The following is a 16,866-nucleotide window of genomic DNA, read 5'->3' on the forward strand; positions in this document are numbered from 1 at the left end:
AAATACTTTAGATTTTTAACTGTAAAAATTAATATTGTTGAAAGAATTAAATTTTGTATTGTAAAAATACTTTTGTGATCTGAGAAGTTAATGTTATTTATGTTATTTGAATTTGTTTACCACTAAACATATCAGTACTGATATTTTTAGCAGTGATTTGTATAACTCTAAAGTTGCAGCATAAACAAAATAGTAAGTGAAATTATGACAATAATCTTAGTACAAAAATACTTAAAACATTCATTTGTATAAATTTTAATTAAATTGTGGCAATTTGATTATATAATTATGAACATTTTAAGAAAAAATTTAGGAAATTTTTGCAATGGTTTACTGCCAGAAGCTCCAATTATAATTTCACAAGTAGAATTAATTAATTAATCAGGGAAATCAGTTGAATCTTACAAATTTGTTTTTCAAAGCATAAATGTGATATAATTTGTGTTTTACAGTTTCTACTAATGCGTTAAGATATACAATTAATTACTAATATACTGTCTCTCTTTGTTCCACTGGTTAACTTTATTGACTTGTCAACGAAAAGGAAATTCTTAAATTAGATATGAGTGGAACTTCAAATAGATAAGTGATCTTTACACAGCACAACAAAGAACAATAAATGAAGTACATTTCCAATTAAAAGTAAGACAAGACAAGGGTTGCCATCTCCACAACCATGGTTTTTCTCATACCACCTACCCTAAGTTTAAAAACAATGTGTTTGTGAATGTGTCCTGTGTGTGTGTGTGTGTGTGTGTGTGTGTGTGTGTGTGTGTGTGTGTGTGTGTGTGGAGAGAAAGAGAGAGAGAGAGAGAGAGAGAGAGAGAGAGAGAGAGAGAGAGAGAGAGAGAGAGTGAGACTAGGAATTCTTGCTGGTCATTTTCTTGATAGAGGTTGAGAAAATACTAACTTGAAGACCCTAAGAATTCCTGATGTACATTTCCTATACCAAATCACATGTTACATTCATTTACACATGCAAGAGAAATCAAAGCCAAAGCTGAAAGTAAAATGGATAATTTTAATGGATTTTTTAAAATTTTTGTGCATTGGATTCAAACAGCAAACTGTGTGCACTCAACTGTTTTCACAATGTTGTCAAGAAATCTGTGTCATTTTACCATTTACACACAATTGTTCATTACAATATGTTATCCGCCTGTGGGAGTCAGGGGTGTGGCATGGTAAGCAGTGGTGGTAGTGCACCTAGCTTTTATATTATCTAACTTGAAAATATTTCTCTTCTATGATTCCTTTTTCGTGATAAAAATAGTTTTCACCAAACGTTGGTGGTGCACACGCACTACCATTCATGCTTGACATCACACCCCTGATAGGAACACATGTTCTTATTTTGTTGATAAAAAGTATTACAAAAATTTCCATACAAAAACTATTTTCATAGAAATCTTGCATTTCCACAAATAAACCTGAACATTTTTTTTGAAAAAAAAACTGCTCAAGAATTTTGTTCTTTTAACATTGCGACTCTTGTTAAATGCAGTCCACGTTAGAGTTTTATCATGTACTTTTCTGTAGGTGACAAGTCCCCATTCTTTATCAATGAAATCTGCCCAGGCTCCATCAAGATGTCTACAGCAGGGAAGAGACTTTCAGTTGGCAAAACAGAATGACAGAATGAAATCTTCAGTCTTCCACATAACCAGCAAAACTAAGCCCTGTTTTACAATGTATGATAAGGATTGCAAAACATCATCTTTTAATGTAGAATCTCTGAACCAACTATTAGTATTTTATTTCAGGTGTAGGTTAGGGTAAGGTGTTTTTTTGGTAGGGGGGGGGGTGGAGAACATGTGGGAATCTGATTGGTTTGCCTGTTAATACTTGCTGTATTTTGCAGAAAAAAAAATTATTGCCTTTATAATTGCCATTTATATCTCAATCCATGACACAGATTATTTTTTAAAAAGAAAGAAATAATGGAAGTGGTCTGCTTTCTGTTTCACCTCTATGGAATTCTGATGTGTTTAGCATTACATTTTCCACATTCTGTAAGCACACATTGTCTATTCAGATGATGATTGAGTATACTGACTACTGGGGGCTAGTAACATCTCTTCGATTATTGTTGTGACCGGGGGACTATACTGTTTCTTGCAGCTCTATAATTTTTGCTGATTTCACACATTTTTATTCTTATGACATTTTTATTGGTTTCCTTTTTGGGCACCAAAATTCTATCTCATGGCAACAGTTGAACTTCTGAAGGAACCCGCAGTTTCTCTCTGGACTGCATTTTAAACCAGCCACAACATTTGGATGTAACATTCACTCAAAAGGAGGGAGGAACCCATGATAAACAGTGTAACCCCGTGTAACTTGGTTGATCCATGGTGCTTGTGAATCAAGTCTGATCACTGCAACTGCTTAGATCACAGAGTCTCTAGTTCATAGACACAGCGGCATGAGGTAACTCATTTTATTTTGCACAGGTTGCATATTTCCACAGGAAACATTCTCGCTAAATTGTTTGGAAAAAAAAAAGACAACAGTTTGTGCTTGGGTGGCTGGCCTCCCAACTTCATGCCATGGTTTCTTTACCTGGCAACCTTCTGTCATTAAATGTGTGCATGTTGATAACTTCTTCTGTTTTCACAATGACTGGTGCCTGTGGCTTATGTTTTAGCCGACGCTGGCACTTCAGGGACATCCTCAGTTCTTCCACCATAGCACTACAGAAGGACCGCTACAGAAGAACACAGAGAGATTGGATATTATAAAAGTGATAGAGGGACAAAATTCTACAATCATTCTCACATACTGGCCAGCCTGCCAGCCTAAAACATTTAGACTATTACATGATGATTAAAAAATTATTACATTTTAAATGAAAAATAGAATGAGAATACCATAGCATTTGGGCTATTTATAGAAATTTACAACCTGATAGTGAAATATTCTCTCCATTAATAATTTCTGTTATTCAAATAGATTGAATTAGGTTATATTTTGATACTATGTAAAGTTGGTTAGCTTTATGAGGATGTCTACCTTAAAATTTAAACATTAAAAAAATCTCTACTAGATACTCAATGGTGTTTTCTAATTAATTATAATAGAAAATGTACTTTTTGGATTACAAGATGATATACACAAATGGTCTCTAAACATTGTTTCTCCACTATTTAACTAGAATAACAAAAATGGCATCAGACAAACAAAAATATAACACAATTTCTGTAATTTAATTACAAGTTTTGCTATTACTATACATATACACATTGACAGTGACTAGAAACATACAAGATACAATCATGAAATGGAAAATTGTCAATTTTTAAACACCTAAGCAAACATTATCTGTAATTCATTATAAAGGCCTTCATAACAGAAAGCAGAAAACAGTTTACCGCAGGTGAAAATGATAGCATTTTTCACATTAATGCCTCTATTATGAATAGCCAGAAGCTGTACTAATGATCCCTACATATTCATACAGAATTAGTGGAAAACCTATTGCCAATAAGATGAAAATCATAGAGTCATTAATGTGAAATAAATTTTGTTAGTCTCTTTCCTCTCTTGACTAAGACACACAGAGAATAGATCCCTGAATCAACGCCATACTATAGTTGAAATTTAGATGATCTGAGTCTGAAATTAGGATCTTCTGTAAAAAAAAGTGTACACAAAATACAAAGATAGACATTTATAAAGATTCACAAAAGTCTGAAAGATGATATGAAACATGATGAGATAATAATAGGTATTTTGAGATATACTAAATCTGAAAGATGATATGAAACATGATGAGATAATAATAGGTATTTTGAGATATACTATTGAGTTAATCATTGTTGCTTTGCAGTTATCATCTTAGAATTCAAGACAAAATACTGTATCATATGTGTCTAATTTTTAAAACAATTTTGCATGTATAATCTTTTGTGACACTCAAAGTAATATTACAGATTATTTATGTCTCAGTTTGTTGGTGGAAAGTAACTCAGAGAAAAAGTGACTTGAAACTTCCCACACACAGTAAAACAGCCTGTCTATAGTTTTGTGATATTGACATAGCTCTAATATCTTTTTTATGCCTATATCCTCACTTTTCTAAAATGTTCTTTAAATCTGTGTTTATTTTGTTCAGTCTTTAAGAGTGAAGTTAGTCCCTGAACATGGCAGACAATGAGGGCTGCTGAGAAGCCAAGGACAATGGCACTGGATTTTGATCCTACTACACATAATGACTTTGGGGGGGGGGGGGGGCTAGCCTGTTTGGATGCTCACCGTCTTAGACCTGATGGAGGGGGGAGGAACTTGGACTTCCCACAGGGCAAGGAACCTTTACTGCTCTTTGGACAGGAGAGGGAGGGGGAGTGGAGGGGGAGAGGGAGGTAAATGGGAGGCGGGAAGGAGGCGGATATTTAAAAAAAAAATGGGGATAAAAGAAGATATGTTTATCAACATATAAAAATAAGTCAAGTCTGTGTCTCCTGTCTTGCCTCCAAACTTCTCTGAATCATTCCATTGTCATTACCGATATCGCTACTGCCCTTCCATAGTCTTTCTCTTTTCTTCACACAGTTGTCTCTGCTTGGGTGTCTCTACCCAACTTCTCTGACTTCTTGTTCTTGTACCTGCTGTGATGAGTCCTTAAAAGCATAGTGTGATTCTAACTTTATTTAATTGCTTCAGCACACAAAGTTTTGTTCAGAAGCCTCCTATAGGCTACGTTATCTTCATTCAACTTAGTTTTCTTCCCTCACTATGTTTCCCTCATTGTTCTTTTATCTTTAGCCTTTGAGTTTTAGAGTTCCACTCTCACTGAAGTGTAAAGAGATTGAGTTCTTGTTGATTATGCACATCTATGCTCTTCAAATAGCAATCCAGCTAACCATAGCTGTGCATGACTCTAGTGTTTTGTGTTGGGGCAGCTGGCCCAATCCCTGCGTTCAGGGGCGTGGCTGCCCCAGGGGAGTAGGGTACCCTTAAAAAGGACCGGGCCCCGGAAGGAGCCCTGTTCTTGTCCCCCGCGTTACCTTCTACTTCACTGGACCCTTGGTTCTGTAAGTTCCCTTATTTTCTCCTTTTATTAAAACTGATTTATTATAAAAGGACTATTTTGGTTATTTCCAAACCCCTCCGACCGCCGGTACAGTTTTGTTTTTATTTAACAGTGCCTCTGAATATATTGCATAAAGGTTTGCTTGCATCTTAGGAACTTCACAAAACACAATGAAAATCTTCAAGACTTAGTACCTTTAAAGAATAAAACAATTAATGTATTAGAATTTGTAATGGGTGAAGATTAGATGTTAGTCATGACTTATCCAAGGATTATAGAATTGTTGCCTGGAATTATGAACTGTGTTTTTAATTATAGCTTTTGAAATTCATGACATATTTTAATTTAAGGCTATGTATACCACCGCCAGCTTGTACATTGGAATGGTGTTGCTTATTACTTAATACCTTCTATTAGATGTATTTATTAACAACATGATGATGATGAGGAGGAGGATGGTGATGATGACAACACGGTAGAAATGGAAAAATCTGACTCCAAAAGGGAGAGGAATACATTGTCTTGAGGTAAAATAGTCTTGACTCTCTGTTGAAACATTTAATAGAAGAATTGATTAATATGATATAATTAAAATAAAAAGGGAGAACTTGAACCCATTGACATTTAAAACTGATATAAGATGTGAATGAATGTAAATAATTTAAAAGACGGTTTTGCTTAATATAGAGTTTCCAAATATCAGCTACTGTTTAACATCTTTTTCAATCTTAACCTGAGACAATTTTATTGTATAAGATTCACAACAAAACAAAGTGTAAACATTAATATTTGGGCTAAAGGAATAGGCTAAGTTGTTTGTTTCCATGGGAAAAATATCAATGAGCATAAACATTCTCTTAGGAAAGATTCTAATTCATTTATAATAAGGTATTTAGTTCTTGGTGTTTAGTACTTGCTTCAGACTATACATTGATACATATAAAATTTTTAACTTATTATCCTACGCTACCAAATTTATAGTAAACATAAAATCTTGCTTAAGTAAAATATCCAATAATTTTTATCTTTTATAATCTTAAGTGATATGTATACATTTTAAAACCATATCAAAACTATAAATCATAATTTGTAAACTTGTTTTCTAAACAAATATGAAATAGAGAAAGTTTTTGTCAGAGAACTATTAATCAATCTGCGGTCTTTACTATATAATTTCAAAATACCGTTTTGGTTAATTATCTCTCTGAATGAACTGAAATTTGCCAGGAGTTTCCTCACCTATCAGTGTGCCATTTCCAGAAAAAAATAGTTTAGTTTTTTAATCAAAGCACTACGAAACAACAGGTTTTCTTCTATTTTTTCTCATTCTGATCTTTAAAAAAATTTTGTTACCGTAAAATTTGAATTAAATTTCTGATTAATCTTTATTCATTTACTAACAGTTTACTCATTTCATCTACCTCAGTTCTGAATTACAAATTTCCCAAATAGATATGTGTATATGTCTCCAGAAAATTCACACAGTTTTTGATGAGCCTTTATTTTAGTTTGCACTGCCAAAATTTCTTATAATGTTTAAATATAACTTTAATTCCATTTCATTCAAAAGAGACCAGTTGCTTTTCTTAGCTTTAAATATGGATTGGGATTCACTTTTATTTAAATTTGAAATGTCTTTACAATACTCCTGTGCACTTAGTATGACTTTGCCCAATTGTCATTAAGAAATAGGAGGGAAGAGTAACAAGAAAGAGGACGAAAGGAGACATAGAGTAGAGAGGAAGGAAGGAAGTGAGAAAAGCAGCAAGGCAGTGAGGGGCAGCAGAGTGCCTTGACTTTCAAACCCTTTTGGGGGTGAAACCTATGTGTTGTGTCATTCAGGTGGGGGTGTTCCCTACAGTGAAAACAACAGTAAAATGTTTCTTCACATTAAGGCAACAGAGTACAAAAAGGAAAGTAAAGGCACAAAGATACTAACCATCATTAAAAACCTCTTTTAGAAAGTTTCAAAAGTTTACTAAACAGTGTCTGGATGGTATGGTGGCACTAACCAAATAGAAGATTCCTGAAAATGAAAATTTAAATCTTTGAGCTGTTAGCATGTATAATTGCATTAATATAAGTAAAATTCTTCATAAAATTCACTACATTGAATGAAGCAACCTGTTATTTACACATCCCTGAAAATGAAGGCCTCGAATTCTTTTACATGGCTCATTGAAAAGTCCCATGTTATATTTTTATTAAAAGTAAAAACAGTAAATATAAATGATTTAAAATTACCATTGTTGGTTTGCCAGAATTATTTTTTTCTGAATAACTTGGCTTTCTAACCTATAGATGCATGATTCACAAGGCAGAAGTAATTAGACAGCACAGAATTGTTTTAATATAAGAAATCTACCTATAAATATGCTCCATGTACAACACTGAAATTTTTGTTAAAACCAACAGTGGATGAAAAAGATCTAGTTCCTTTGTTTTCAAGTTTATTAACCCTATGTTAAATAAATCTACTTGTCATCTGAGGATATAACTATATGATATATTTTACTATCCGCCAACATTTTTGGCTACCCCTTGTCCTATTCCTTAAAAGTAAAAATTTATGTAAATATTATTCTATTTTTCATTGAAAAGTATTTACAATCGTTTTTTGCCTCAAGGGATTAAACATCTATGGAAAGATTTATTAGTCACGTACTCAAGAACTGGGTCATAAACAGAGGGAAGAAATCAAATAGTCGTTGAGAACAGTAACATGAAATTACATCACATTAAGTAATATCTAGTGAGTCAAGTAAATTGTAGGAAACATGTAAATGTTATATAATATTTACCTAAATATCGACATATTAAGAATAATAAATGTCATTTATGTGAACAAATAAAACTTCTCCCCTGACTTATTTGATTATAATTGAAAGTTGTTAAATATAAAATACCTAAGGCATACATCAGAAATGTGAATTGACCTTCAGCTACATGAACATAAGAAGGAAGCCGTGAGTTATATAAATGACTAGCTAAATCATTGAAACTCAAATACTTTAGCAACTTTGATCATAATATTGTGTTATTGCAGCTTTTTTGAAAAAGTTAGGATATTTACAAAAGCCTTCTCAGAGGAAAATTTACACATCCAATTTTAAGGCATAGTTTCACTTAATTGCTGTAATTTTAGAGAAAATAAAACTTGGCCTTGAAAATCCAAATTCTAGTTTACAGCTATACACATCAACAGTAACAGAGGGGAGACAAGAACCTTATTATTTAAATTTTCTTCTCTGAATATTGTGACATAGCACCAGTCTCCATTGTCCTGAGCTCATTGCCAACTGAGCATTTACCTAGATTCTCTTTTGAGTAATCTTTAATGATTGCATATGACAGTTATAAATCAAATGGAAATGTATACAAAACTGAAAAAATATTTTTCAGAGCACTAAACAATGAAGCATGCTACTCTCAGCCTGGGGTGTTTTATAATAATAAACATACTAATAAGTACAATAATAAATACAAATATTCTCAGAAACCTTCAGTTCAAACAATATTTACCCAATATTTTATATTGCAGTTTTCAAGTTAATGAGACTGAGAAAGTGTAGCACCATTCCACATTTTACATTAACCTTACTTAAACTAGAAAGACCAATAAAGAAGGGCAGCAAGTTTCAGAAGCTTTTCAGTGTAGCATTTTCAGTGTAGAAATGGATGCTTTTTAAGATGAAAGGTGTTGATTATCACATCCTGCTAAAAGTCTCATCCACACAACTAACAGGCAGGCTCAGGAAGCTTCTGTTGTTAAGCCAAAGCAGCTAAGATGTACAAACTTTATCCTTTTTAACAATGCTATTAAAATAGCAAATGACATTCATATTACTATTATATGAATAATCACAATAATTAATTTTGATCTTTTTAAATTTAAAATCTTTAACTTTAAATAACATTAATAATTGTATGTAAAAGTTGGGTCAAATCAGAACTTGCTTATAGTTCCTTAAGGATAACCTGCTGTCCACTGTTCAATCGTCCCCTCCCCTTCCTTACCCTCTATTGTCCCAACTTCTGAAAACTACATTTCTACTCTTAGCCTCTATCTAATCAACAATTATAGCTTCCATATGCGACTGAGATCATTCTTAACATAAGGGTTCCTATTTTCACACATGTAAGAAATGACAGGATCTCATATCACAACCTTTAAAGTATTTTAAATATTAATTCAGAATTCTGTATATTGAGTCATTTTTGGAAGAGAACCCGAGAAGCCTTAAATTCAGTGATAAAATAGTGAGCTCTGCTTCTACATCTTTTAAATTCCAAAACCAATTCTTCAAACATTGGTGACAGAAAGAGTTAAAAAGTAAGTATGATCAAAGGCTTCCATCATATTATTGATTTTAACTACTTAATTTACACATGTTCTCAATACAACTTCATGAGAAAAGAAACAATCTAGTAACAGGTACACAGAATCTGGAGAGGTGGCTTTGTAAGAGTGCTTCCCTCTCTTGCAGAGGACCAGAAATCAGCCACAGGACCCACATCAAGTGGCCCCAGGGCATCTAACCTTTGACCTCCATGGGTACCTTCAATAACATTCACAGACTTCCAAATAGACACACATAAATAATATTAAAGAAGGTTATTTTTTAAAGAAACAACTAAGTACATATGTTTATGTAATAACAATTAATGAAAAAAATTACTTTGACTTGACAGAGAGTAAGGAGGGGAATGTGGGAGGGTTTGAAGAGGGGAGATGAAAGGGAGAAATGTTATACTTAATTTATAATCTCAAAAATTAAAATAAATATTAAAAAACAAAAATAAATGAAATTTATAGGTACATTTTCTATAGCTTAAATTGTCTAAATAGTATTGGATCAGTGTCTCTGGTTGTGGAAAGTATAACTAACTCTAGAGATACATATCTTGTTCTCTACTAATAAGTTCAAGGGTCTTGGGAATTTCCTCTTTTCCTTCCTTCCTTCCTTCCTTCCTTCCTTCCTTCCTTCCTTCCCTCCCTCCCTCCTTCCTTCTTCCTTCTTCCTTCCTTCTTTCCTTCCTTCCTTCCTTCCTTCCTTCCTTCCTTCCTTCCTTCCTTCCTTTTTTTCTTTAACTTAAATTAGCAACTGTGTTTTAAAACTTGTAAAGCCACACATTAAAAAAGTAGAATAATTATTTATTAAAGTCCAGCTTTGGTTTTAGTATACAGATCTCAGTACTATAGAAGATGGGCTATGGCAGGAATGACAGGAATAGATTATCTGATTTGACAGATTAGTGAAAACCATGAAGACAAACATCCTATGTAGTTGAAGTTTATATAAAAGACATTTTAAAAAGTTACCTACTAGTCCTTATGTATATCATTGGTGAAGCAGAACACCATACTTCTAGACAGTGACATACAAATTACAACAAATAGACTACCTATTCAGTTTTATTCACAATTTTAGTTTGAGTTCTAAATAAACATATATTTTACAGCTAAAATGTATTTTGTTGAACATCATCCTAGAACTTCTAACTTTTGAAAACTAAAATGCAGTTGAACTTCTTCCACTAAATACAGCTGGTGTTTATATTGGTAATTTATTTAAGCATCACTTGTAAAATGAAAATTTTTGAATAAAATATTTATGTACAATTTCTTAGATTGTATTGCTAGACTCTCTCTCTCTCTCTATATATATATATATACTTATATATGTTGTTATAAAAAGCACTATTTCTGTTACAACCATTCTTCAAAACTCTGAAAGTAATTCTTACAGAAGGCTACAAGTACAGCCTGTTTTAATTTTCGGGTTTCTATGGAATGGTTTATGTATTCTTTTTAAAATTTAGTATCTTTTGTCCTGAAAATTTAAACTAAGTAACTGATTTCCTCTTATCAGAAACCAAACTGAGCAGTTGAAATTTCTTGTTCCTCTACTCCTTATATTTACAGTTATCTTCTATATTTATTATAATTATAGACAAAAACTTTCTATGTATACACACACATTTTGTTTTGATTTCCATGAAATATATAAATTAGAAATGTCTTGCTTGAGACTTCCCATTGTTCTCTGTAAGTAACAAGCTATTGACAGAAATTGATTATGATTGGAACAATGGTTTCTCATAGTTTTGTGATGCTGTATATTCCAAACATGTAGGTGTAATGCCAGGACAGGAATGTTTTCAGGGTAGAATACACATATTGAGATTTTAATAGTTTGGTATTCACTTTTAGTTTATAATGTTCAGATGTGAACTATATTTACTTTGTGATTAAAATGATAAGTAAACATTTTGGAGATCATTTTATATTCTTCTGTTGAGAAACTCGTTAATATATATTATATATATAAAATAATTTATATAATATATTTTATTGTATAGCTGTACAATACAATACAAACACAGCTATACAATAAAAACAATGTGTATGGGAAAATTTATTTTAATTACATAATGAAAAAATGGTCACATAAATAAACCAAATAAAAAAATCAAACTGTCATGCTATTAGTCTTGCTGGGAAACAAAATAATACAAATTATGTCTACCTTTTACAAAAAGCAAACTCAGAGTAGTTAAAAAGTGATTTTATATATGAAATGTTAGAAATAAATTTATAAAAATTAAACTTTTTAGAAATATGTTTTTAAATTCAGTTATAATAGCTAAAAGGCAAAATTCTTTCAAATGTTTATTTATGCATTTATTTTTATATGTCTGGTTATTTTTTTCTGTATGTCTGTCTATGCATTTCATGCTTAGTGATGATAAAGAACAGAGCAGGATGTTGGACCCTCCAGAAGAGGAGTTATAGATAGTCCTAGTGTGCTGGGAATTGAACCCAGTTCATATGTAAGAGCAAAAAGTGCTTTTAACTGCTGCAATATCTTTTTAGCTTTGAGAATCAAACTTCTATTTGCTAAGCAGCTCCTTTCAGTTATGGGGAGCTTTTTAAGGAGAGATCCATGCCCTAAAACAAATGTACATTATCTTAGATGAGCAGATAGTTCTTTGAGTGTTTATATAAATTCACCAGTTACTGGAATCTTAGACAACATTTATAAAGTCAAAGAAAATATAATGCAAAAATTAAATATATATGGTTATAAATTTTTTATTCAGACAAAACATTTTATATAATCAAAGTTGTCAAGTAAAATAGAGAAATATAAAGGAAAATACTTATCATAATAGTTTATATATAAAATAAAGTTTTTGATGAGTTATTACTTATATCATTTTATTAAATTGTTAATTTGAAAATGAAGACACCATTAAGTAGTTATCTGAAAAAAATTATAACTTTAAATCAGTAAAGTATGCAATTTTCAGCTTCTTTCATTTTTACCTAGCCTGCCTTTTGTTTAACTTTAAAATATATCATAAATATAAGAAAAGATGTAGATTTAATAATTTTGGTTTTAAATTATATTTTAGAAGAGGAGATCTCAAACACATTTTATTTCTATATTGAAATGGAATGTACTATTTTAACTTCATTATTATCATTAGAGATGAGAATTTACATAGACTATCACTTGTTCATAAATTTCAACGATACAATTTGTAATCAAGTAGGGGTCTGTGTCTTGTTTATTACAGATTATTCGGATTTTTTTTTGTAAAATACTGTAGACAGAGTGAAGATGGTGAAGAAAAGGAAACTGATAATGGAGCACTTTGGGACTGGATTATTGAATGACAGCTTTTTGTTTAATTTAACATGAAGATAATTTTTCTTAAAAAATATTAACTTGGAAACTTCACAAGTATTTATTTTAATTTATAATAAAATCTAAGCTAAAAAGTGATAAATGCATAATGACTTAAAATATGACTTTGTGTATATATAGATTTAATTCACAAGAAAATCCAGATATTTGTTTAATTATATTGAACTGCTGCATAATCTAGGCAGAAAAAAATTTCCAAGAAAAATAAGGAATGAAACCAGAAACTAAATTATCATAATAAATAGGAGGTATCAATACTAATAATGCAATAACTGTTTAATCTAATATATTGAATTACATAGAATCAGTGATATCCCCATTGTATATATTTACAAATAGTTATAATTATTTCTATTTTTAATTTAGTGGTAAGAGATGATAGCTATTTTAGACAAATCAGATTAAGGGAAGTAGATGGAAAAATAGGTAGATATATGATAATTATATATATTTAAAAAGATGGAAAATATATAGATAGAAGATAGCTAGATAGCTAGATACATAGATACATAGAGATAGATTTAATTTTGCTTTGAAGATTTGCCTTTTAGGTGTTCCTGATTTTAAAGTGGAGTGATGAATTAGGTTTCTCTTTTCAAGAGAGAAAATAAAATTGTAAAGAAGACATCTATATTGAAATAAGAATTATAAATGATATAATGTATTAAGAAATTTAAGATTGGTGATAGGGTAGGTTTATAAATAAAAGATAGCCAGACTTAATGTTTGAGCATGTTTTTATAAGAGTATATCACCTTCCACCTGTCATGTTGTGGGGAGGAATATTTCAAATGATGTAACATACAGCTAACTAAGCATAAAATAATATGCAAGTCTCATTCTTGTTCATCACATTTATCTCTTGCAGAAACAAACTTATGCCAAGTGACCAGACACATTACCCACTACAGTAAGCGAATCTTTCTGGACTATTTAATGTGCAATCTTACTGCCTGTCCTGAAATCACTGGTGGGATTATACACAGAAGAACAAAAGACTATGATCACTACACTCAAAACAAAAAAGAATAACCCTGGGAACCCAAGAATAATTTAATGTGGTCAGAGAAATGTGTAAGCTAGGGAGAAATTGAAACCCTGTAGCTATGGCCAGGGACAGGTGATAGAGATATTCAGAGATAGAGAACCTTGGGTTCATTATAGAAGCAACACATGTCTGTGTGAAAGTCATTGAGTGGGGCTCAGTGTTCATTTGCTATTAGTACAGTTGTTGCCTGGGCTACTCTCAATATATATTATTTTATTTAATAGATTTTTAAAAATAATTTTAAGGCCACAGATTGCTAATGTTAAGAATCTGAAGAATTCAACTGACTCAGTGAGAGGTGGTAACAGCTAACTAGATTTATTTTAAAAATTAAATAACCACACCCCTTGAGATTTAAAAAAAATGATTTTTTTTAATTTTTAAGAACATAGCTCAAGTAAATCAAATGAGGAAACATCTAGAGATAACAACAATACAATACCAATAGTGTCTAGATTCAATTTGTTTTATTTTAATATTAAGATTAACTTAAGAGAACCATTACATATGGATGGTTAGACATTCTCACTAGAAAACCAAAAAATCTTTCATATATATAGGAGTTATTATAAAGTAACCAAATATCAGTTATTGGCAAATTATTGAAAAATGTCAATTGATGACTTGATAAGATTGTTCATTGCTTAGTCCTTTATATTTTCTTACAAACCCCTTTTCACACCACAGAAAGAACCACAGTATCAAGAATGGACTTTTATGTAGCGAAGTAAAATTAACGTAACAGAATTTGGCTTAGCCATGTTACCAGAAATAGTCAACCATAATGTTGTTAGAAAATAAACTATATGAATGTCTGAAAATTTGAAAATTTACACATTATTATGTCAGATAGAATAGGGGTATCAAAATATTCATTTGTCAAAGATGACTAAAAGTTGTCATGAAATACAATAAGTAAAATTTTAACATATGCATTTAAATGTCTAGTTCAAGAGTGGGTCAACAATTGTCACATAAATCATTAAAGCCAAAGGAAGATACTTGTCATCTATAATTTTACAAAAATAGTTTCTGAAATATATATATATATATTCAACAAATAGAAGTAGAATGATATTATGTTTGTAAATACCATATCTTCTAATATTTGTATTTTTCACAATAAACTACGTGAACTTTGCAAATACTAAAGAGAATAAAACCTCATTCATACACTTACTAAACACCTAAAATATGTTTCTATTAAAATCAAAATCCAAGATTATTATATACAAAAAAAATAAAACACTGAAAGATAGAAAAAAGTAGTGTTCATTTCATTTCCAGAGTTATAAATGAACATACAGAGGTGAGGTGTGCTGTCTGTGTTATTTTCATGATTTTCTTCATATTTATAGGAACAAAAAAGTCTAGAACTAGGAATATAGAAGCTAAGTGATTACACAAACTTTTCAACTATCATAAAAAAGTTTCTCTACAGGTGACTAAATATATTGAGGTACAAAGAAAAACTAAATTATAACACTACTGTGGTTATACATATTTCATAATTACTTTGATTAGAGTAAGGAAAAGATTAACAAGAAAAATACGCAGTTGCAAAATCATAATATTTGTATATATTTATTAATTTAGAAAATTAGCAATATTTCTAATGCAAGCTATGATGTACTAATAAAGATATTCTAATAAAAAATTATGAGACTAATTCTACTGAACTCAAATTTATTTACTATGTAACTTCAAATTACTATATGCCTTAAAACCTAGGATTGTTTTTGACAGGGAATTTCTATTTTTTTAATACAATTTCTGATTTTTCTTCCTCAGTAACTGTATCTCTCAATTAATCTAACAGCAATGCACTCCAAGCAAAAAAATTCTCCTTATTCGTCCTAAATAAGATTGATATATCTATTTGTTCTGCAAACTGACAAGTCAACATTTTGTTAATAAGTTTAAAGATATGATGATGATCATGAATCTTTGTGAAATATGTAGATATATTTCACAAAATACATATTTTAGTTATATAATGAATGATAGAAGACAATTAATAGTCATAGCTCAAAGCAATTCTCAGGTTTGATAGAAAAAATTGTCACTTGTGTTTTATCATAAGAAACATAAGTGTTTTAAATCGCAAAAATGTGACATTTACCTTTTCCAATTGAGCGTTTTTTTTGGATTTGTATAAAAACTCTCCCACTGCCACAAAAACAGAGAGCACCAAGCCGGCTGCCAGGACAATGAAGATCCCACCAATATTCTGAACCCCTAGGGCACTGGCCTCCTTGCTCTCCTCCTCTGGGCAGCCATTGCCCCGCCACCACTTCTCCTTCATCATGTGCAGCTTGCCTTCCTCTTGTAGCTGAAGAATCGCTATGGTGATTTTGTCTCGATATGGAGAACCTGAGGAAAAAGAATGTATGTTAACTATTTCAAGGAAAGCAGAGTTTTACAATTAAAGATCATGAGTGAAGAATAGAGATCTTACAAATCCTTACGAGAATCAGCATTCATTTTCAGTAGAGAAAACAGCACAGAAAAACACAATAATCAAAACTTTGATAGGATAACTAAAGCAAGTAGGCTTTCTAGACTTTTTGTTAGTTTATGTTCTTTGTACAAAATGATGAAAATTTAGATTATAAAGTCTAATACGATATCTAATGTGTATGACAGAAACAGACGCCATCTAAAAGACAGACTTGGAGTATCAAGTAATCAATAAAATAGTAAACAGAAAGTCACAAGGGAAATGGTTAGAGAACAACAGTGTTAGTTAATGTCAGGAAACAATTCTACACTGAAGCTAGAGAATGGATAAAACAGCTTTTTCCACTTCTAGAAAAGCTGTGGAAAATTATGTCTCTGTATTTAAAGCAGTAAGTTAAGGCTGCTTTGATTAGCAGGCAAGTTTCTACGTCATTTACTAGTGTGTGAACATAGGGCATTTGGTATTCTCTGATGTCAATAACATTTCACTGGTTTCTTAGGCTTGGGAAATAAAGAATCATTATGGCACTGCCATTTATACTTTCAGGAAACTTTGACCAATTAGTGTTAATACATATCATTTGATATTAATAATCTTAAGTTTTTGGGTG

General features: G+C 31.2%; 1 protein-coding gene across 6 annotated transcripts in view; it reads right to left on the reverse strand.

Moving 5' to 3' along the window:
* Positions 1-1,001: 1,001 nt before the first annotated feature.
* The window catches only part of Grik2 (glutamate ionotropic receptor kainate type subunit 2), a 618,878-nt gene continuing 603,013 nt past the window's right edge, over positions 1,002-16,866 (reverse strand). For 3 of the 6 annotated variants that reach the window (XM_038338998.1, XM_038338997.1, XM_038339002.1), the window contains 3 exons: positions 15,918-16,168; positions 5,440-5,578; positions 1,002-2,707 (listed from right to left, as the gene is read on the reverse strand). In XM_038338998.1, coding sequence (XP_038194926.1) covers positions 5,459-5,578; positions 15,918-16,168 — 371 coding nt within the window. In that variant the 3' untranslated portion in view covers positions 1,002-2,707; positions 5,440-5,458. Of the gene's footprint in view, positions 2,708-5,439; positions 5,579-6,971; positions 7,059-15,917; positions 16,169-16,866 lie in introns of those variants that run through there. The other 3 variants (XM_038339000.1, XM_038338999.1, XM_038339004.1) reach the window with 2 other exon arrangements.

This window comes from Arvicola amphibius, chromosome 8, assembly GCF_903992535.2.
Source record: "Arvicola amphibius chromosome 8, mArvAmp1.2, whole genome shotgun sequence".
Taxonomy (NCBI): Eukaryota; Metazoa; Chordata; class Mammalia; order Rodentia; family Cricetidae; genus Arvicola; species Arvicola amphibius.